General features: G+C 38.8%; 3 protein-coding genes across 3 annotated transcripts; 2 read left to right on the plus strand and 1 right to left on the minus strand.

Moving 5' to 3' along the window:
- Nucleotides 1–8,772: 8,772 nt before the first annotated feature.
- Nucleotides 8,773–9,329, minus strand: LOC112446952 (keratin-associated protein 21-1-like). Its single transcript, XM_024992929.2, has one exon. The coding sequence runs from the start codon at nucleotides 9,327–9,329 to the stop codon at nucleotides 9,072–9,074; it is 258 nt and encodes an 85-aa protein (XP_024848697.1). The 3' UTR covers nucleotides 8,773–9,071.
- A 6,991-nt stretch (nucleotides 9,330–16,320) lies between these two features.
- On the plus strand, nucleotides 16,321–16,761 carry LOC101907950 (keratin-associated protein 21-1-like). Its single transcript, XM_005201135.2, has one exon. It carries the CDS (start codon nucleotides 16,330–16,332, stop codon nucleotides 16,759–16,761), a length of 432 nt encoding a protein of 143 aa, XP_005201192.2. The 5' UTR covers nucleotides 16,321–16,329.
- A 4,140-nt stretch (nucleotides 16,762–20,901) lies between these two features.
- LOC112446968 (keratin-associated protein 21-1-like) lies at nucleotides 20,902–21,554 on the plus strand. The gene has a single exon (XM_024992930.2). The coding sequence runs from the start codon at nucleotides 20,977–20,979 to the stop codon at nucleotides 21,247–21,249; it is 273 nt and encodes a 90-aa protein (XP_024848698.1). The 5' UTR covers nucleotides 20,902–20,976; the 3' UTR covers nucleotides 21,250–21,554.
- Nucleotides 21,555–23,933: the final 2,379 nt, after the last annotated feature.

Below are 23,933 nucleotides of genomic sequence, written 5' to 3' on the forward strand. Positions count from 1 at the left end.
GCCCAACGGTAACTCCCCCAGGGGAGAAGCAGCACAGACGCCTGCACCCACCACTAGCAAGCAGGGGCTGGGTAGGGGAGGCAAGGGCTGCATCAGTTAGAGTAAGGATCGGGCCTGAATGCCCCGAGCACTATCTGAGCGAAATAACTTGGGCTAGCCAACCAGACTCTAGGATAACTACCACGTGAAAAGCCATCCCTAACCTAAGACACCTCAGGGCCGTGCACAGAACAAAGGACTGAACAGAGATAGCCAGCTGCAGACCATCCCCCTCCGTGACAGGCAGCCAGAGCCGGAAGGGGGCAATCGCGCCCCAGAGAGACATTATCTACAAAACTGCAAGCAGGCTTCCTTGTTAACAAGACTTCTTGGGGTTCTGGATGGTCAACATCCACCTGAGAAGGTGCGCCGGTTGTACACCCAGGAAACCGAGCATCAGGAACAGGGGACGCAATAAGTCTCAGCGACCGCGCTCACCAAACACCTCATCAGCTGAGCTGCTAGGACCTGCTGCTGCTGCTGCTGCTAAGTCGCTTCAGTCGTGTCCGACTCTGTGCGACCCCATGAATGGCAGCACGCCAGTCCTCCCTGTCCATCACCAACCCCAGAGTTCACTCAGACTTACGTCTGTTGAGTCAGTGATACCATCCAGCCATCTCATCCTCTGTCGTCCCCTTCTCCTCCTGCCCCCAATCCCTCCTAGCATCAGAGTCTTTTCCAATGAGTCAATTCTTCACATGAGGTGGCCAAATACTGGAGTTTGAGCTTTAGCATCATTCCCTCCAAAGAAATCCCAGGGCTGATCTTCAGAATGGACTGGTTGGATCTCCTTGCAGTCCAAAGGATTCTTAAGAGTCTTCTCCAACACCACAGTTCAAAAGCATCAATTCTTCAGTGCTCAGCCTTCTTCACAGTCCAACTCTCACATCCATACATGACCACTGGAAAAACCATAGCCTTGACTAGACAGACCTTTGTTGGCAAAGTAATATCTCTGCTTTTCAGTATACTATCTAGGTTGGTCATAACTTTCCTTTCAAAGAGTAAGCGTCTTTTAATTTCATGGCTGCAGTCACCATCTGCAGTGATTTTGGAGCCCCAAAAATATGGAAATACAGAAAACCTCAAAAAGCCAAAGCAATCTTGAGAAAGAAGAATGGAACTGGAGGAATCAATCTGCCTGACTTCAGGCTCTACTACAAAGCCACAGTCATCAAGACAGTATGGTACTGGCACAAAGACAGAAATACAGATCAATGGAACAAAATAGAAAGCCCCAATCAAAAAATGGGCCAAAGAACTAAATAGACATTTCTCCAAAGAAGACATACAGATGGCTAACAAACACATGAAAAGATTCTCAACATCACTCATTATCAGAGAAATGCAAATCAAAACCACAATGAGGTACCATTTCACACCAGTCAGAATGGCTGTGATCCAAAAGTCTACAAGCAATAAATGCTGGAGGGAGTGTGGAGAAAAGGGAACCCTCTTACACTGTTGGTGGGAATGCAAACTAGTACAGCTACTATGGAGAACTGTGTGGAGATTCCTTACAAAACTGGAAATAGAACTGCCTTATGATCCAGCAATCCCACTGTTGGGCATACACACTGAGGAAACCAGAATTGAAAGAGACACGTGTACCCCGCTGTTCATCACAGCCCTGTTTATAATACCCAGGACATGGAAGCAACCTAGATGTCCAACAGCAGATCAATGGATAAGAAAGCAGTGGTACATATACACAATGGAGTATTACTCAGCCATTAAAAAGAATACATTTGAATCAGTTCTAATGAGGTGGATGAAACTGGAGCCTATTATACAGAGTGAAGTAAGCCAGAAAGAAAAACATCAATACAGTATACTAACCCATATACATGGAATTTAGAATGTTGGTAACAATAATCCTGTATACAAGACAGCAAAAGAGACACTGATGTATAGAACAGTCTTTTGGACTTTGTGGGAGAGGGCGAAGGTGGGATGGTTTGGGAGAATGGCACTGAAACATGTATAATATCATATATGAAACGAGTCACCAGTCCAGGTTCGATGCACGATACTGGATGCTTGGGGCTGGTGCACTGGGATGACCCAGAGGGATAGTACAGGGAGGGAGGAGGGACGAGGGTTCAGCATGGGGAACACGTGTATAACTGTGGTGGATTCATGTTAATATATGGCAAAACCAATACAATATTGTAAAGTTAAAAATAAAAAAAATAAAATAAAGAACTGGATATGAAACAATGAACTGGTTCCAAATTGGGAAAGCAATAAGTCAAGGCTGTTTACCATCACCCTGCTTATTTATCTTCTAAGCAGAGTACATCATGCAAAATACAGGCTGGGTGAAGCACAAGCTGGAATCAAGATTAGTGGGAGAAATATAAATAATCTCAGATATGCAGATGACACCACCTTTAGGCAGAAAGTGAAGAGGAACTGAAGACCCTCTTGATGAAAGTTGAAAGAGGAGAATGAAATGGCTGGCTTAAAACTCAACATTCAGAAAACAAAGATCATGCAATCTGGTCCCATCACTTCACGGCAAATAGATAGGGAGACAATGGAAACAGTGAGAGACTTCATTTTCCTGGGCTCCAAAATTACTGCAGATGGTGATTGCAGCCATGAAAGAAAAAGATGCTTGCTCACTGGAAGAAAAGCTGTGACGAACTTTGCTGTAACTCTGCTGTTAAAAGCAGAAACATGATTTGCTGAGAAAGGTCTAATCAAAGCTGTGGTTTTTCCAGTAGTCATGTATGGATGTGAGTGTTGGAATATAAAAAGAACTGAATGCCAAAGAATTGATGCTTTTGAACTGTGTTGTTCAAGAAGACTCTTGAGAGTCCCTTGGACTGCAAGGAGATCCAACCAATCCATCCTAAAGAAAATCAGTCCTGAATATTCATTGGAAGGACTGATGCTGAAGCTGAAGCTCCAGTACTTTGACTACCTGGTGTGAAGAACTGACTCATTTGAAAAGACCCTGATGCTGGGAAAGATTGAAGGCAGGAGGAGAAGGAGATAACAGAGGATGAGATGGTTGGATGGCCTCACCGACTCGATGGACATGAGTTTGAAGAAGCTCTGGGTGTTGGTGATGGACAGGGAACCCTGGCTTGCTGCAGTCCATGAGGTCACAAAGAATCGGGCATGACTGAGCAACTGAATTGAACTGGACTGAAACTTTTAAAAGCCACCCGTTTTTTCCCCCTACATGTTTGGCAATAGAAATTTCAGATGTGTAGCTTCGAGTGAGAAGGAAGAGTAGGTTTGGATTTAGACATCCATAGAGAGAAGAAACTTATTTGTAAACACACAGGTATACTGTAATGTTTCTATTCTCAGTACTACTGACATTCTTGATTATTTTTCTTTTAGTTATTACATGTTGCTCCGTGCCCTGGAGAATTAGTAGCATCCTTGGATTCTACATACTGTAGACATGGAACAACAGACTGATTCCAAATAGGAAAAGGGGTATGCCAAGGCTGTATATTGTCACCCTGTTTATTTAACTTATATGCAGATTACATCATGAGAAACGCTGGGCTGGAAGAAGCACAAACTGGAATCAAGATTGCCTGGAGATATATCAATAACCTCAGATATGCAGATGACACCACCCTTATGGCAGAAAGTGAAGAAGAACTAAAGAGCCTCTTGATGAAAGTGAAAGAGGAGATTGAAAAAGTTGCCTTAAAGCTCAACATTCAGAAAACTAAGATCATGGCATCCTGTCCCATCACTTCACAGGAAATAGATGGGGAAACTGTTGAAACAGTGTCAGACTTTATTTTTTGGGCTCCAGAATCACTGCAGATGGTGATTGCAGGCATGAAATTAAAAGATGCTTACTCCTTGGAAGGAAAGTTATGACCAACCTAGACAGCATATTAAAGAGGAGGCACATTACTTTGCTAACAAAGGTCCATCTAGTCAAGGATTTGGTTTTTCCAGTAGTCATGTATGGATGTGAGAGTTGGACTATAAAGAAAGCTGAGTGCCGAAGAATTGATGCTCTTGACCTGTGGTGTTGGAGAAGACTCTTGAGAGTCTCTTGGACTGCAAGGAGATCCAACCAGTCCATTCCTAAAGGAGATCAGTCCTGGGTGTTCATTGGAAGGACTCATGTTGAAGCTGAAACTCCAGTACTTTGGCCACCTGATCAAAGAGCTGACTCATTTGAAAAGAACCTGATTCTGTGGAAAATTGAAAGCAGGAGGAGAAGGGGATGACAGAGGATGAGATGGTTGAATGGCATCACTGACTCAATGGACATGAATTTGGGCAAACTCAGGGAGTTGGTGATGGACAGGGAGGCCTGAAGTGCTGCAGTCCTTGGGGTTGCAAAGAGTCGGACACAACTGAGTGACTGAACTGAACTGATATATGTATTGATGTATGAATCTCCCCTATATCCATCCAATGGGCCTAGTTCTCAGTGAATTCATAATTTTATGCAGGAGTAACATCAGATCAGATCAGATCAGTACAGTTGCTCAGTCGTGTCCAACTCTTTGCAACCCCATGAAGTGCAGCACGCCAGGCCTCCCTGTCCATCATCAACTCCCGGAGTTCACTCAGACTCACGTCCATCAAGTCAGTGATGCCATCCAGCCATCTCATCCTCTGTCGTCCCCTTCTCCTCTTGCCCCCAATCCCTCCCAGCAGCAGTCTTTTCCAATGAATCAACTCTTCGCATGATGTGGCCAAAGTACTGGAGTTTCAGCTTTAGCATCATTCCTTCCAAAGAAATCTCAGAGCTGATCTCCTTCAGAATGGACTGGTTGGATCTTCTTGCAGTCCAAGGGACTCTCAGGAGTCTTCTCCAACACCACAGTTCAAAAGCATCAATTCTTTGGCACTCAGCCTTCTTCACAGTCCAACTCTCACATCCATACATGACCACAGGAAAAACCATAGCCTTGACTAGACGAACCTTTGTTGGCAAAGTAATATCTCTGTTTTTGAATATGCTATCTAGGTTGGTCATAACTTTCCTTCCAAGGAGTAAGCATCTTTTAATTTCATGGCTGCAGTCACCATCTGTAGTGATTTTGGAGCCCAGAAAAATGAACTCTGACACTGTTTCCACTGTTTCCCCATCTATTTCCCATGAAGTGATGGGACCAGATGCCATGATTTTTGTTTTCTGAATGTTGAGCTTTAAGCCAACTTTTTCACTCTCCACTTTCACTTTCATCAAGAGGCTTTTGAGTTCCTCTTCACTTTCTGCCATAAGGGTGGTGTCATCTGCATATCTGAGGTTATTGATATTTCTCCCGGCAATCTTGATTCCAGCTTGTGTATCTTCCAGTCCAGCGTTTCTCATGATGTACTCTGCATATAAGTTAAATAAACAGGGTGACAATATATAGTCTTGTTCCTTTTCCTATTTGGAACCAGTCTGTTGTTCCATGTCCAGTTCTAACTGTTGCTTCCTGACCTGCATGCAAATTTCTCAAGAGGCAGATCAGGTAGTCTGGTATTCCCATCTCTTTCAGAATTTTCCACAGTTTATTGTGATCCACAGAGTCAAAGGCGTAACATAGTAGGATTTAAAGAAGAAATGAAGTAATTGTTTTTGTAGCCATGTGTTATGAAAGTTATAAAATAAGGAAGGTTATTAGTGCTGTGAGAGTCAGGAAAGAGTTCTGAGAAGATGGGGCACTAGACATGAGGCTTGAGTAGGAACTGGCCAGTCAGATAAGGGAGTGGGAAACAAGTCTTTCTGTGCATTTATTACCACCAGTGGAGGTGTGTAATCACTAAGCAGATGTAGAGAGGAACTCTCAGACTTTTCTTTTTCTGTTCAGATTATTTAGAGCACAGTGCATACTGCTTCCATAGGCAGGAGAGGGCCTGGCCAGGAGGAGCATATGGCAGTGAGCTCACTAGCAGAAGACTATGAAAACTTGGTTATGACACTCCTTTGTTGTGTGATTTCAAGATAGTGACTTAATCACTCTGAGCCTCAGCTTCTTTCTCCCAATACTTGTTTGTCAAGTAGCCACTCTATTTATTTTTAGAGGATGTGAAAATGAATTGAGATAATGTGTAAAAAGACATTTTACAACATGCAATAGAGATGAACTGATTCAGTTCAGTTCAGTTCAGTCATTCAGTTGTTTCCAACTCTTTACAACCCCACGAACCAGGCCTTTTCCACACCAGGCCTCCCTGTCCATCACCAATTCCTTGAGTTTACCCAAACTCATGTCCATTGAGTTGGTGATGCCATCTAACCATCTCATCCTCCGCCACCCTCTTCTCCTCCCGCCCTCAATTTTCCCAGCATCAGGGTCTTTTCAAATGAGTCAGCTCTTCACATCACGTGGCCAAAGTACTGGAGTTTCAGCTTCAAAATCAGTCCTTCCAGTTAATACCCAGGATTGATCTCCTTCAGAATGGACTGGTTGGATCTCCTTGCAGTCCAAGGGACTCTCAAGAGTCTTCTCCAACACCACAGTTTAAAAGCATCAATTCTTCTGCACTCAGCTTTCTTCACAGTCCAACTCTCACATCCATACATGACCACTGGAAAAACCATAGCCTTGATGAGACAGACTTTTGTTGGCAAAGTACTGTGTCTCCTTTTTAATATGCTGTCTAGGTTGGTCATAACTTTCTTCCAAGAAGTAAGCGTCTTATAATTTCATGGCTGCAATCACCATCTGCAGTGATTTTGGAGCCCTGAAAAATAAAGTCTGCCACTGTTTCTACTGTTTCCCCATCTATTTGCCATGAAGTGATGAGACCAGATGCCATGGTCTTAGTTTTCTGAATGTTGATTTTTAAGCCAACTTTTTCACTCACCTCTTTCATTTTCACCTAGAGTCTCTTTAGTTCTTCTTCACTTTCTGCCATAAGGGTGGCAACTCATCTGCATATCTGAGGTTATTGATATTTCTCCTTGCAATCTTGATTCCAGCTTGTGCTTCCTTCAGCCCGGGGTTTCTCAGTTTCTCATGATGTAATCTGCATATACGTTAAATAATCAGGGTGACAATATACAGCCCTGATGTACTCCTTTTCCTATTTGGAACCAGTCTGTTTTTCCATGTCCAGTTCTAACTGTTGCTTTCTGATCTGCATACAGGTTTCTCAAGAGTCAGGTCAGGTGGTCTGGTATTCCCATGTCTTTCAGAATTTTCCACAGTTTATTGTGATCCACACAATCAAGGCTTTGGCATAGTCATTAAAGGAGAAATAGATGCTTTTCTGGAACTCTCTTGCTTTGTCGATGATCCAGTGGATGTTGGCAATTTGGTCTTTGGTTCCGCTGCCTTTTCTAAATACAGCTTGAACATATGGAAGTTCACAGTTTGCATTTGCTGAAACTTGACTTGGAGAATTTTGAGTATTACTTTACTAGCATGTGAGATGAATGCAGTTGTGCGGTAGTTTGAGCATTCTTTGGCATTGCCTTTCTTTAGGATTGCAGTCCTGTGGCCACTGCTGAGTTTTCCAAATTTGCTGGCATATTGAGGGAAACACTTTCACAGCATCATCTTTCAGGATTTGAAATAGCTCAACTGGAATTCTACTTCTTCCACTAGCTTTGTTCATAGCGATGCTTCCTAAGACCGACTTGACTTCACATTCCAGGGTGTTTGGCTCTTGGTGAGTGATCACACCATCCTGATTATCTGGGTCATGTAGATCTTTTTTGTCAGTTCTTCTGTGTATTCTTGCCACCTCTTCTTAGTATCTTCTGCTTTTGTTAGGTCCATACCATTTCTGTCCTTTATTGAGCCCAAATTGCACGAAATATTCCCTTGGTATATCTAATTTTCTTGAGTAGATCTCTAGTCTTTCCCATTCTCTTTTTCCCTCTATTTTTTGAGTTGATCACTGAAGAAGGCTTTCTTATCTCTCCTTGCTATTCTTTGGAAATCTGCATTCAAATGTGTATATCTTTCCTTTTCTCCTTTGCCTTTTGCTTCTCTTCTTTTCACAGCTATTTGTAAGGCCTCCTCAGACAGCCATTTTACTTTTTTGCATTTCTATTTCCTGGGGATGGTCTTGATTCCTTTCTCATGTACAATGTCACTAAGTCCGTTCATAGTTCATCAGGCACTCTGTCCATCAGATCTAGTCCTTTAAATCTATTTCTCACTTTCACTGTATATTTGTAAGGGATTTGATTTAGGTCATACCTGAATGGTTTAGTGGTTTTCCACACTTTCTTCAATTGAAGTTTGAATTTGGCAATAAGGAGTTCATGATCTGAGCCACAGTCAGGTCCTGGTCTTGTTTTTGCTGAATGTATAGAGCTTCTCCATATTTGGCTGCAAGGAATATACATTCCTTAGTTCTTTATTTTCAAGTGCCTAACACCCAACTCTGCTTCCAATTTCTCATTGCTTCTGGGAAGCATCGCTTCAATTCCATTACACCTGCAGGAAATCAGATTGTCTTTCCTGCACCTGGACTTTGTCATGACCACCTGAATATGTGTCATTCCTCCTCCACTGTCTCTTCCAGCTCCATTCTTGACACAGTGAGATTTGCACGGTTCAGACGGTTCTGAAATACTGTGAGATTTGTGCTTGTGTATGTGAGTGCCTGAGCACGTGAGATACAAGAAATAGTTGGGGAAGGTATTATTTTTGGTGAAAATACAAAAAGAAATGCTTATATTATATCAACGAACTCAAGGTTCAAGCAACCTCAGCCCAGTCTTTGAAAGAGGCCATAGCACCTCATGAAAGACTAATTCATAAGCACTACACAGAGATTTGTTAGAAGCAATGAGCCATTTTTATTGAGGATAAGGGGTTATCCAAGCTTTAGAATGTTAGGATCATTAACACAGTCATAACAGAGACTCAGGGATTAAGGAGTAAAGGCTAAATTTTGAAGAGTCAGATGATATCACCATTGATCTTCAGACCTCAAGGACGTCAATCTAAAAACGGGTAGTTGGAGGTCAAAACCTCTGTCACGTATAGAACTTCTTGCAAGTACAAATCATGGGTTACAGATCCTCGAAGCAGTATTATCTTTAGATTCCTCATTTCAGAAGCAGAGTAGGCTAAGAGGGTGATGTTCTAGCAGCAAGAATAACATCTCCTGTAGCAAACTGGCCAGTAGCTGCCATAGCCAGAGCCATATCCACAGCCATATCTGGTTCCATAACCACAGCCATAATAGGGGCTAAATCCACAGCCATATCCTGTCCCATATCCACAGCCGTATCCTGAGCCGTATCCACTTCCATATCCACAGCCATAATATGGGCTCAATCCACAGCTGTAGCTGTTTCCACAGCCATAGCCACAGGAGTTGCCGTAGTAGTTACAACACATGTTGTCAAGGCAAGAAGGTTCAGGTGGACTGCAAGAGGATGTTTCTGAAGTGTGTGTCTCCTCTCCATGGACGTTTATATACTGTCAGTAATTGGCAGAGCATACCATTCATTCCCTGACATAGACAACAAATATGGAAGCAACATTATGAGCCAGTCACGTCACTATTGACAATCACTAATGTTTGCTTAAAATAGCTCATTATTTGAGAGACTCCTGTTTCGTTTTAAGAGCTTCACTTTAATTTGTTCTGCGGACAAACTGTCTTAGTAGAATCGTGTGACCCAAAGCTGATCATTTTCAAAATCTCCTCTCATTTAACAGATACCTTATAAAACAAGCTTGTTGGGGAATGTCAGACAATTTTGCCTCCTTTTCTCTCTCATTTTTCCAAAATACCTGCTTCTGACCACAGGAAAAGGAATATTCCTGTCTCCTTTCCTGAATCACTATCCTTTCTGCATTCCTTACCTGTGCCTTGTCCGACTCTCCTCAAATCCTAAGAATCTGATCAGTATCTGATAATTCAAAACGAAGTCCATCCCCGGAAAGAGTGAAGACTTAGAGGCGTTGAGACAGTATGCTGCATGTGTTCCTTCTTGTATTTTCTTCTTCCATGCACCAGGCAATGGAAGGTCCTGTTCACGTGGGGTAGCTCTCTTTTTCTCTCTTTTTTGTAGCTACCTGAGTCTCACCATTGAGGAGACTTTGATAGTTTAACCAACTTTATTTGGCTGAAGAATCAGAAGTCCTCAGTTAGACCAGAATCTTATTTTTTTCGCATAAAGCCTTAGTCCATTCCCCTCCCTCAATCATTCTTGCCTTCTTCTATCACTACTCTTCCTTACACATTTAGTTCAAAGGCTAAAGGTAAGTAGGGTCACTCTGATACTTACAGCAAAAGCCCATCTCAGCTCCTAATACATTCATGACATCAAGTACCACAAAACTCAATTTTATCCTTATTCATATGTACATTAATCAGAAGTTCTCAACCGTCTACAAAAATGTTCATTGTGACTTTACAATATAATATGTCTCCTTTCTTCTAAATAATCCTCTCTAACACACTTACCTTTTTGACATGTAAAAGAGGGAAATGAGTGTCATTTCTTCTGCTGTTAATATTTTCCTTGCCACCAAATTTCTTGGCTTAAAAAAAATCTATTTGTAGATCAAAACTCAGATCTGTAATCAGCTCCTGTGAGATGCCTTTCCTCCGTTTTATTGTCTGAACTGGATCATCCTCCTCTTGGTCCTGGGGCTTCCCTAGTGGCTCAGGAAAGAATCTGCCTACAATGCAAGAGATGTAGGTTTGATCCCTGGGTCTGGAAGATCCCCTGGAGGAGGAAATGGCAACCCCCTCCAGTGTTCTTGCCTGGGAAATTCCAAGGACAGAGGGGCCTAGTGGGCTATACAGTCCATGGAGTTGCAAAGAGTCTGACATGAGCTAGCATCTAAGCCACCACCGCCAGCACCTCCTGGCTCTTATGTGCAGACACATGTCAAAGCACTTGTCAAAGTTTATTAAAACTATGTCTTTCCTCACTAAGTGAAATGTAACTTCCTACGAAACATTCAACCTTTCATGACCAAACATTCAGTCATGTTGCTTTGTTTGTTGGGGTAGGGGGACATTTTTTCCTTTCTCTTTTTTTTCTTATCTTAGTTTCTATGTTTTATTTCAGTCAACTTTTTCAGAATCTGGCAGACTCCGAAATTTAGATTATTTTTCACTGTAACAACCGTGAAATCTGAATTGGAAGGGAGTATAAAGTCAAGATCATTCTTTCCACTGGATATACTTGAATTTCGACAACAAAGGAATAAGTGGTGATCGAGTATTTTATTGAATGCCTTTAACAGGGATTTTCACAAGGCTGCCAACTTCAATTTTTGAGAAGTTTCATTATCAGACATGTTTCCTTCTGTTGAGAAATCATTCTACCGGTTTTTCTGATATTGGTCACTGGTCTAATCTGAACACTCTGCTGTTTCATCCCTAACCATAAACATAAAGAAAATATATTCTCATTCCATTTTTCTTATCCTTCAGTTTCTTGCCTTTTCTGTCTGTCTTGAAATTAAAAACTATAAATTTTACCTGACAAATTCTCTGGTACAGACACTTTACTTTTCAGTACCACAGCCAACACACTCTCTGGTCACAGTATCCCTGGATTATTGAAAAACTCTTTTATCTTTATTGCATTATTTCTAATACCTTTCCATTCAGATCTCTGGATACTGGTTTAAAACAGTAAAGACAACCCCTATTCTGTGCATCCTTGAATAACCAACTCTGAGTACAGTCCCTGATAATTTGGACTCAATATTCTTCCATAAAAATGGATGAATCAAATCAAACATATAGTCAAACATTGGAGAGCCACATATACTGTAAAGACATTTGATTATATGATTAAATTGTCTAAATGCAAATTTCTTCTTTCTAAAATGAGGTCTACCTATTTTTACATATTTGTTTCCCTTATGTTTCATACCTATTTAGTGTTCTGGTCAGGAATTTTACTCAATAAATGCTATTCCCTTTATCTCACTTTCCTTTATTTTTCCCCTCTTGGCTATATACATTTATTTTTGTGATTATCATTTAATACATGTTATTTAAGTATGCACTTTTTAGGTCCAAACATAAATTTAAATTTTAAATAATTTTTTTTTTTTTTGCAGTGATAAGGTGGACCTAGAAATTCTTATACAGAGTGAAGTCAGTCAGACAATGAAAGACAAGTATATGATACTGCTTTTTTTAGATTTCTAAGAAATCTAAAAATAATAGTACAAATGAACCTATTTATAAAACAGAAGTAGAGTCACAGAAGTAGAAAACAAGCATGGTTACCAAGGAGTGGGGAGGGGAAGGGGGGATAAACTGGGAGGTTGAGAATGACATATTTACACTACTATATATAAAATAGATAACTAATAAAAATCTACTGTATAGCACAGGGAATTCTGCCCAATATTCTGTAATGACCTATATAAGAACAGAATCTAAAAAAAGGAGTGGATATAGGTATATATATAACTGATTCACTTTGTTGTATAGCAGAATCTAGCACAATATTGTAAATCAACTATACTCCAATAAAAATTAAATTTTTGAAATCTCATTTTTCTTATTCTATAGTTTTAAATTCTTGTTTAGTAATAGCTTTAAAATAGCCATATTAATTTTTACTGTAATCCTGATTTAGTCTGAATTTAATGTAATAGCTTTGTAACATAAAAGAAGTCATTCTATGGTATACACATATGTATGCCCTAATTAAAAAAGCTTTTATGATGAGGAAGCAAAACCCATCTGAATATAAATTACCTATCTATTGACCTTTTTGCACTCTGACTGGGCAATTTTGTATAGTAATTTATTACCCAAAATACAGTATCAACATTATGTCAACATAATGGACATGGAATCATGCGTATTTTCAAGTTCAGAAACTAAAGAATAACTTTATGTTCTATTTTTAAAGCATATGTCTTGGGAACATGTTTATGCAAAAATTTGATATCAGTAGTTTTGAAACTCCACAGGAGTAAAAAGATCAGTCCATAGTTTAAAAATATTTTATTTCTAGGACTATGTCTATTTTGATAATTTGAACTAAGTATCATCTCGCAGTAAGACTTTTTAGTCAAGATCAAAGGCTTATTAAACAGTAGGTTTTAAATATCCATGTGAAATATGTTCTAAAGATTCCCATAATTAGGATTATATATGGACTTTTCTGGTGGCTCAGATGGTAAAGAATCTGCATGCAATGCAGAAGATATAAAAGACCTGGGTTTGATCGCTGGGTTGGAAAGATCCCCTGGAGAATGGAATGGCTATGCACTCCAGTATTCTTGCCTGGAGAATTCCATGGACAGAGGAGCCTGGCAGGCTCTAGTCACAGAGAGTCAAACACGACTGAATAGCTTTCACTTCACTTCACTTCACTTCATAGATTTCCTCCTCAGGGTATATTTTTTTCCACCTTCCAATCCCTAGGACTAGGAGATACCACAGACATACAAAAAATCATAAGAAAATATGGTGAACAGTTACATACTAACAAACTGGATAACCTGGCAGAAACACAAATTCCTAGAAACACAGAGCATACCAAGAGTTAAGAAGAGGCAAATCATTTGAACACACTGATCACCAGAAATGAAATTAAACCAGCAATTCAAAAAATTTCCAGGGGAATTCTACCAAACATATAGAAAATAACTTATTTATCCTTCTCAAACTATTCCAACTAACTGAAGATGAGGGAACATGCCCTAATTTATCCCAATACTAGACCACCATTACCTTGCTACCAAACTAGAGAAAAACACTACCAAAAAAAAAAAAAAACCCTCCACAAAATGTTAGCAAACCAAATTAAAAAATACAAAGAAGCGTCATTCACTGTGATCAAGTTGGATTTAATCCCAGGTCACAGAGACAATTTAACATATGCAAATCAATCACTGTGATACACATATGTTAACAAAAAGAAAGACAAAAAATACATGGTCACTTCAATAAATGCATAAAAATAGTTTTAAAAAAATCGGCATCCATTCAAGTTAAAAACTCTCATCAAAGTGGTTTAGGGGGAAATAGCTGAATATATTAAGACTGTTTATGAGAAATTCACAGCCAATATAATACTCATTGGTGAAAAGGTGAAATCTTTCCTGCTAAATTCAAGAATAAGACAAGGATGCTCATTCTCACCACTTCTATTTAAAGTAGATTTGGACATTCTAGCTGCAGCAACAAGAAGAAATAAAACATATTGGAAAGAAGAGTTAACACTGTCACTACTTGCAGATGATGTAGTACAGAGAACTTGAAAGTCTCCACCAAAACCCTCTTAGAGCTAATAAGTTCATTCAGTAGATTGTATGTTACAGGATGAGTATAGAGAAATCTGTTATGTTTCTATACACTAATTATGAAATATTAGGAAGTGAAAGTAAAAAGAAATCCTATTTAATTGGTTCTACAAATGATGCCTGGGAATCAACTTAAGGAAGCGAAAGAAGTATATTCTGAAAACCATAAAACTTTGACAAAGAAAGTTGAAAATTATATGCAAAAAAGGAAAGATATCCCATTCCCTTGGGATATTGGAAAAGTTACTATTATTAAAATGGCCATAATACCCAAAGAAATCTACAGATTTAATTCAATTTCTATCCAGTACACATGATGGTTTTTACAGAACTAGACCAAAAAATCCTAAAATTCATAGAACTAGAATAATCCTTAAATAGTTATAAAATTTACAGAAAAATAATCTTAAAACTAGAACAACAAAAGACTACTTATTGGCAAAGCACTCTTCAGAAAAAAAACGATAATGCTGGAGATATAACTCTCCCAAATGGACTATATTGTAAATCTACAGTAATCAAAATAGCATGGTATTGGCATAAAAAGGCACATAGAACACACAGATGGCTAACAGGACAAGAAAAGATGCTCAATATTACCAGTTATCAGAAAAATGCAAATTAAAACAATAATGCAATATCAACTCACATCTGTCAGAATATGTATCACCAAAGCAATCAGTAAATATCAGAAGTTTTAAAGGATATGGGAAAAGGAACCACTTGAACACTCTTGGGCAATGAAAATTATTGGTTCAACCACTATGGAAATCAGTATGGAAGTTCCATAAAAACCTAAAAATAGGACAGCCATATGATCCAGCAATTCTACTCCTGGGTACATATCCAGAAAAAGTGAAAACACTAACTTGAAAAGATACATACACTCCAGTGTTCCTAGCAATACTGTTTATAATATCTCACATATGGAAGCATTCAAACATCTCTCAGCTCATTTAAGAAGATATGGTGTACATAAACACATCATGGAATATTACTCAGACATAAAAATGAGATACTACCATTTGCAGCAAAATGGATGGATCTAGAGATTATGCTTAGTGAAAGATGTTCAGGCAGAGGAATAAGGCAGATAGAGGAAGACAAATACCATATTACTTCAGTTATATGAAGACTCTAAAAATTATAAAATGAATGCATATGTAAGACAGAAAGAGACCCAAAGATATAGAAAACAATCTTTTGCTTATGAAAGGAGATAGCAAAGGGGAGGGACCAATTAGTGCCACTGGATTAGCAGATGCAAACTACTGTTTATAAAATAGATAAGCAATAAAGATGTACTATATAGCATGGTGAATTATTTATTATGTTATAATAATTTTTAATGGAGTATAATCTTCAAAAATACTAAATCATTATGCTCTACACCCTAAACTAACACAATATTGTAAATCAAATATAGTTGAATAAAAAAAAAAAAAACTTAAAAATTTGGAACCTGCCTGATTCTGAAAATGGTGATATGAAAGTACAATCTATACAAGTAAGATATGCAAAAAAAAAGTCCACAAACAAAAACATTTTGACCACATTTTTGATGATAGAAAGGTCCGGTGTTCCTTTAGATGAGAGGACAGGATATGTTTGGATTTAGGCATCTACAGATAGAGAATCATTTATAAATATGTAGCTATAAACTAAGATTTCTTTTCTTACTACTATTGACAATTTGGAGAAGATTTTTTTCTTGTTGGGGGCTTCTTGTGCCTTGTAGTTTCATCAGCATCTTTGGCTTCTATAAATGAATTTGCAATGATGCAAGAAAGGAGGTAGGAATATTCATTTCTTATGGCCAGTGGCAAATGATTTAAGAAAGAAGAGAGAAAAAGGGGGCAAAATTTTTCTACATTACTCCTCGCATTTCTAATATAAGATATATATTAAATGATAGGAAATTTTGGAAATGGGTATCTGTTTAGAGGCACATGATTCTACTGAAAAAATTCTCTGGCAGAGCAAATTAAAATGATGCTCTTTAAATATCTCCAAAATAACTAGCTACTTTAGGCAAATTATTGATTGTCAAAAGTGACCGGCACGTGGTGATCGCTTCCATATTTGTTGTCTATGTCAGGGAATGAGTGGTATGCTCTGCCACTTACTGATAGTATATAAAGGTCCATGGGAAGGAGAAGACACACACACTTCAGAAACATCGCCTTGCAATCCACCTGAATCTGCTTCCCTCGACAACATGTGTTGTAACTACTGCGGCAACTCCTGTGGCTATGGCTGTGGAAACAGCTATAGCTGTGGATTGAGCCCCTATTATGACTATGGTTATGGAACCAGATATGGCTGTGGATATGGGACTGGCTGTGGATATGGTTCAGGATATGGCCGTGGATTGAGCTCCTATTATGGCTGTGGATACAGCTCCCGTTATGGCTGTGGTTATGGAACCAGATATGGCTGTGGATACGGCTCCTGCTGTGGCTGTGGATATGGCTCTGGCTACCACAGTTACAGGCCAGTCTGCTACAGGAGATGTTATCCTTCTTGCTGCTAGAACGTCACCACCTAAAACACCATTTATGTCTGAAACCACACATCTAAGACAATGCTGACTCAAGGATTGAAGTCATGATTTCTATACGCAGGAAATTCCATGCAAGACAGAGCTTTGACCTTCGACTACCGGTTTTTAAGATTGGCACCTTTGAGGCCTGAAGCTCCATGGTGGTATCATCTGTCTTTTTTAAAATGTTAACCTTTACTCCCTTAATCTCTGACTCTCTGTAGTAATGATCCGAATACCCTACTGTCGGGGAAGTCCCTTGTTATCAATAAAAATGGTTCATTGTTTCTAACAAATCTCTGTGTATTTGTTTGTGCATAATTTTTGTTTTGAGGTGTTATGGCCTCTGTTGAAAACTGAGCAAATATGAAGCTGAACTTTGAAGTTCTTCTTGATATAAGTGTTTCTATTTATACCTGCATCAGAAATAATGTCTTTCCCACCTGTTTCTTGTTTTTCGCATACTTAAGCACTCACTTATATAAGCACAAATCTCAGTATTTCAGGACTGTGCTTTGCAAATGTCTCTGTGTCTGGGATGGAGCTGGAGGTGAAAGAGGAAGAGGAATGATACTTTATTCAGAAAGTTAATGCAAATTCCAAAATAAACAAGAAGTGGCCTGAGTACTTAAAGGAATAATGGAAAGCAAGGGGAATTTTCCAGCATATATGAGAAATAAGAAGCAGAGATAGGTATCCAACACATGAGACTAAAGAATGCATATGAAAGTCAAAACATTCTATCATATCATCTGCTTTTGATGGAAATGCAAATGTATTTGTTTGTATACACTGATGTTGAAATTGTTTCCAGTCACTTAGTTGGTAAATAGTTTTGAGTAGTTTTGAAATGGTCTCATCTTAGACACTGAAGACAAAGTAGAAAAATTAAAGAAAAATTTCCTGCTCTCATGATGTTTACATTCTAGTAGGTGAAGAATAAGAAAATAAAAAATAATTAAGATAATTTCAAACTGACAGTTGGGTTGTGAGAATAAAACTATTTAGTGGGAAAGAGAGTAAGGATTGAAGCATTAAAGAGATATTTCAGGGAGGTATTTTCACCTTGCGATATCTCATGCCAATTGCAAAGAAAGATTCAAAAGGACAGTAGCAAATGTAAAGGGGGAAAAGAAGTCCATGAAGTTTTAGAAGAATATGATTTAGTAAGCATGTATGAGATAGCTTACATAACCAGTAAAGAGTCTTCACAAACTAACTGTTAACATACATTCAAAATCTGAAACGTTGTGACTCCCTTAGTTAAAGAGGGCTTCCTTGGTGGCTCAGACAGTAAAGAATCTGAGTGCAGCACAGACCTGGCGTCAGTCCTTGGGTTGGGAAGATCCCCTGCAGAAGGCAATGACTATCCAACCCAATATTCCTGCCTGAAGTATTCCATGGATAGAAGAGCCTGGCGGGCTACAGTCCATGGGGTTTCAAAGAGTTGGACACATCTGGACAACTAACACTTTCATACTTTCACTAGTTAAAGAACACTTGAGACATTCAGCTCAGTGAGGGAAATGACAAAATGGTGACAATCAACCCAAATATCTATAAGTTTGTAAATGACACACAAATATTTCAACAGAAATTTGACTTAATCTATCAATTTTTTGTTAGAGAAATATTAATTGAGCCCAACTTATGTGCAAGGTATTATAACCAGAGCTGGTTATTCCGTGATGCACAGAATAGAGGTGGTTCTGCAGGCATCATTAAGTATGGAGAGGCTTGCGTGAAAAGGTTTAGAAATAATGCAATAAAGATGGAAGACTTTTCAGTAATCCAGGGGAATTGTGGCCAGAAATTCTGCTTTGGCAGTGACATTGAAAAGCAAAGTGTCTACTGTAGAGAATTTTTGAAGCAAACTTACAATTTCAAATTGCAAGGAGGACAGGAAAGGTAAGAAAACTGAAGTATAATGATAATTGGAATGAGAATATATTTTCTTTATGCCTATCATTCATGATTCAACAAAGCCGAGTTATAAGATTATACCCATGATCAATAGAAGAAAAAAATAAGGTTGAATGATTTCTCAGCTGAAGGATTAATGCCTAATACTGAAAATTCTCAGAAAATGAAATCAGAAGCTTGATGAAAGTTCCTTCTGAAGGCATTCAATAAAGTACTGGATCACCACTCATCTCACTGTTGAAATTTGAGTGTACAATAGAAGACTTAATGGTTCTTATTGTAAAAAATAACAAGTATTGGAATCTGCTTGATTATGAAAGATAGTGGTACACTTAAGCAAGTGAGATAAGCAAAAACAACACTCCCCCAACTTTAATATAGAAAAAGCAAGAGAGTTCCAGGAAAACATCTACTTCTGCCTGATTGACTATGCCAAAGCCTTTGACTGTATGGATCACAACAAACTGTTGAAAATTCTGAAACAGATGGGAATACCAGACCTCCTTAGCCATATCCTGAGAAATCTGTATCCAGGTCAAGAAACAACAGTTAGAAAAGGGCATGGAACAATGAACTGGTTCTAAATTGGGAAAGGAGTAAGTCAAGGCTGTATACTGTTATCCTGCTTATTTAACTTCTAAGCAGAGTACATCATGCAAAATGCCAGGCTGGATGAAGCACAAGCTGGAATCAAGATTGCTGGGAGAAATATCAAAATACCAAAAACCTCAGATATGCAGATGACACCACCCTTATGGCAGAAAGTGAAGAGGAACTGAAGAGCCTCTTGATGAAAATGAAAGTGGAGAATGAAAACTCCACCTAAAAGTCAACATTCAAAAAACTAAGATCATGGCATCTGGTCCCATCATTTCATGGCAAATAGTAGGGGAAACAATGGAAAAAGTGACAGACTTTATTTTCTTGGGCTCCAAAATCACTGCAGATGGTGACTGTAGCCATGAAATTAAAAGACGCTTGTTCCTTTGAAGAAAAGCTATGATAAACCTAGACAGCATATTAAAAAGCAAAGACATTACTTTGCGAACAAAGGTCCATCTACTCAAAGCTATGGTTTTTCCAGTAGTCATGTATGGATGTGAGAGTTGGACTATAAAGAAAACTGAATGCCAAAAATTGATGCTTTTGAACTGTGTTGTTGGAGAAGACTATTGAGAGTCCCTTGGACTGCAAGGAGATCAGACCAGTCCATCCTAAAGGAAATCAGTCCTGAATATTCATTGGAAGGACTGATCCTAAAGTTAAAGCTCCAATACTTTGGCTACCTGATGCGAAGAACTGACTCATTGGAAAAGCCCCTGATGCTGGGAAAGATGGAAGGCAGGAGGAGAACGGGACAACAGAGGATGAGATGGTTGGATGGCCTCACCAACTCAATGGACATGAGTTTGAGTAAGCTCTGGGAGTTGGTGATGGACAGGTACCATGGCTTGCTGCAGTCCCTGAGTTGGCAAAGAGTAGGACATGACTGAGCGACTGAACTGAACTGAACTGAACTGAAACTTAAAAAGCTACACATTTTTTGGCTACATTTTGGCATTAGAAAGTCCAGATGTTTAGTTTAGAGTGAGAAGGAAGAGTATGTTCGGATTTAGACATCCACAGAGAGAGAAACTTGCAAACACACAGCTATAGTGTAATATTTCTATTCTCAGTAGTACTGACATTCTAGATTATTTTTCTTTTGGTTACATGTTATTACATGTTGTTCTGTGCCCTGGAGAATTAGGAGCATCCTTGAGTTCTACAACAAGATGCCAATTGGTATTGGGCAGTAGGTATCTGGGTGAAGAACTCTGGCAAGAAGTTACAATGATTCAAGAAAATGAACAGACATATTTGTTTTCAAGTGACCAGAGGTAGATCTGAAAATAAAAAATAAAAAGTTAAGGGGAATTTTTTTAACATTTCCTCCCAAGCCTTTTAAAATAAGATATATACTAAATGATAAGAGGTTTTGAAAATGGGTGTCTGTGTTAGGGCACATGATTCTAGTAAGAAATTCTTTGGCAGAGGAAAATTAAAATGATGCTCTTTAAATGAAATGAGTCTCCAAAATAAGAAGCTATTTTAAGCAAAGCATTATTGGTCAACAGTGACTGGCTCATAATGTTGCTTCCATATTTGCTGCCTGTGTCAGGGAATGAATGGTATGTCCTGCCAATTAGTGACAGTATATAAAGATCCAAGGGAAGGAGAAGACACACACACACTTCAGAAACATCGCCTTGCAGTCCACCTGAACCCTCTTGCCTTGACAACATGTGTTGTAACTACTATGGCAACTCCTGTGGCTATGGCTGTGGAAAGAGCTACAGCTGTGGGTTCAGCCCCTATTATGGCTGTGGTTATGGAAGTAGATACGGCTGTGGATACGGCTCAGGATACGGCTGTGGATATGGGACAGGATATGGCTGTGGATTTGGCCCCTATTATGGCTGTGGCTATGGAACCAGATATGGCTGTGGGTATGGCTCTGGCTATGGCAGCTACTGGCCAGTTTGCTACAGGAGATGTTATTCTTCTTGCTTCTAGAACAGCACTAACTAAGCCCTTTTTGCTTCTGAGATGAAGCATCTAAAGATAATGCCGATTCAAGGATTTATAACCCACGATTTCCACTTGCAAGAAATCACATGCATGACAGAGGCTTTGATCTGTAAATACCCACTTTAGATTGGTGTCTTTGAGCCCTGAATCTTCTTGGTAGTATCTCTGACTCTTTTGCAAATGTTACTCTTTATTCTCTGATTCTCTGTTACGACTGTATTGATGGTCCTAACAAAATCACTTGTTCTCAATAAAAATGGTTCATTGTTTCTATCAAATCTCTGTGTACTTGCTTGGGAATTAGTCTTTTTCCAGACATTGTAGACTCAGTTGAAAATTGGCCAAACATGATGCATGAAGTTTGAGCTCTTCTTTGATATAATGCAAACACTTCTTTCATATCTGTGTCGGAAATAATGTCTTCTCCACCTGTTTCTTGTATCTTATGTTCTCAGGCACTCACATACCCAAGCACAAATCTCCCAGTATTTCAGAACTGTGCTTTGTAAATCCCACTGTGTCTAGGATGGAACTAAAGGGCAAAGAGGAGGAAGAATGCCATTTTACTCAGGAAGTTGATGCAAAGTCCAAGGTAAAGAAAAGACGACCTGAGAGCTTAAAAGAATGGAAGAGACACTCTCCAGGTTCATGAGAATTAGCATTAGATACAGGAATTAAGAACACGAGGATAAGGAACTAAGCAACAGAAAAATAATAATAGAAATATCGTCATATGTCTGTTTTTATGTAATTGCCTATGTATTTGCATATACTGAGGTTGAGGTAATTGATTTCAATCACTTAACTGAGACTTTTGAATATTTTTGAAAGGGTGTCAAATTAGACAGTGAAGGCAATGTAGGTAAATTAAAGACAAGCCTCTTGCTTTCAGTGTTATATTCTAGCATGTGCGTATAGAAAAACCAACAGCACAAGTAATTCATATAATTTGCAACTGACAATTGGAGTGGAGGGAACAAAATAGCTAAATGCAAAAGAGAGTAAAAGTTGTATTAAAGAGCTACTTCAGGGAGGTATTTTGAAGTTGTGACAAATAAGCTGATGTGAATCCCAAAGAAAGGGCAGTAGCAAGTGTAAATGCGAAAAATTTTATAAAGTTTTGTAACAATATGATTTGTTAGGCATGTATGAGATAATTCACACATCTAGAAAAGAGTTTTCACAAAGTAACTCTTAACATACCTTCAAAATCTGAAACGTTGTGACTCCCTTAATTAAAGAGGGCTTCCTTGGTGGTTAAGACATTAAAGAATCTGCCTGCAGCTCAGATTTGGGGTCAATCCTTGGGTTGGGAAGATCCCCTGCAGAAGGCAATGACTATCCAACCCAATATTCCTGCCTGAAGTATTCCATGGATAGAAGAGCCTGGCGGGCTACAGTCCATGGGGTTGCAAAGAGTTGGACACATCTGGACAACTAACACTTTCATACTTTCACTAGTTAAAGAACACTTGAGACATTCAGCTCAGTGAAATGACAAAATGGTGATAATCAATCCAAATGTCTATTAGTTTGTAAATGACACACAAATATTTGAACAGAAATTTGACTTAATCTATCAATTTTTCATTAGAGAAATATTAATTGAGCCCAACTTATGTGCAAGGTATTATAACCAGGGCTGGTTATTCCATGATGCACAGAATAGAGGCGGTTCTTCAGGCATCATTAGGTATGGAGAGGCTTGAGTGAAAAGGTTTAGAAATAATGCAATAAAGATGGAAGGCTTTTCAGTAAACCAGGGGAATTATGGCCAGAAATTCTGCTTTGGCAGCGGCATTGAAAAGCAAAGTGTTGTACTACCCAAAGCAATCTATTGATTCAATGCAATCCCTATCAAGCTACGAACGGTATTTTTCACAGAGCCAGAACAAATAATTTCACAATTTGTATGGAAATACAAAAAACCTCGAATAGCCAAAGCTATCTTTAGAAAGAAGAACGGAACTGGAGGAATCAACCTACCTGACTTCAGAACCTACTACAAAGCCACAGTCATCAAGACAGTATGGTACTGGCACAAAGACAGAAATATAGATCAATGGAACAAAATAGAAAGCCCAGAGATAAACCTATGCACGTATGGACACCTTATCTTTGTCAAAGGAGGCAAGAATATACAATATAGAAAAGACAATCTCTTTAACAAATGGTGCTGGGAAAACTGGTCAACCACTTGTAAAAGAATGAAACTAGAACACTTTCTAACACCATACACAACAATAAACTCAAGATGGATTAAAGATCTAAACATAAGAGCAGAAACTATAAAACTCCTAGAGGAGAACATAGGCAAAACACTCTCCGACACACATCACAGCAGGATCCTCCATGACCCACCTCCCAGAATATTGGAAGTAAAAGCAAAAATAAACAAATGGGATCTAATTAAAATTAAAAGCTTCTGCACAACAAAGGAAACTATAAGCAAGGTGAAAAGACAGCCTTCAGAATATGAGAAAATAATAGCAAATGAAGCAACTGACAAACAACTAATCTCAAAAATATACAAGCAACACCTGCAGCTCAATCCCAGAAAAATAAAGGACCCAATCAAAAAATGGGCCAAAGAACTAAATAGACATTTCTCCAAAGAAGACATACAGATGGGTAACAAACACATGAAAAGATGCTTAACATCACTCATT

The sequence above is a fragment of the Bos taurus genome, chromosome 1 (assembly GCF_002263795.3).
Source record: "Bos taurus isolate L1 Dominette 01449 registration number 42190680 breed Hereford chromosome 1, ARS-UCD2.0, whole genome shotgun sequence".
Lineage (NCBI taxonomy): Eukaryota > Metazoa > Chordata > Mammalia > Artiodactyla > Bovidae > Bos > Bos taurus.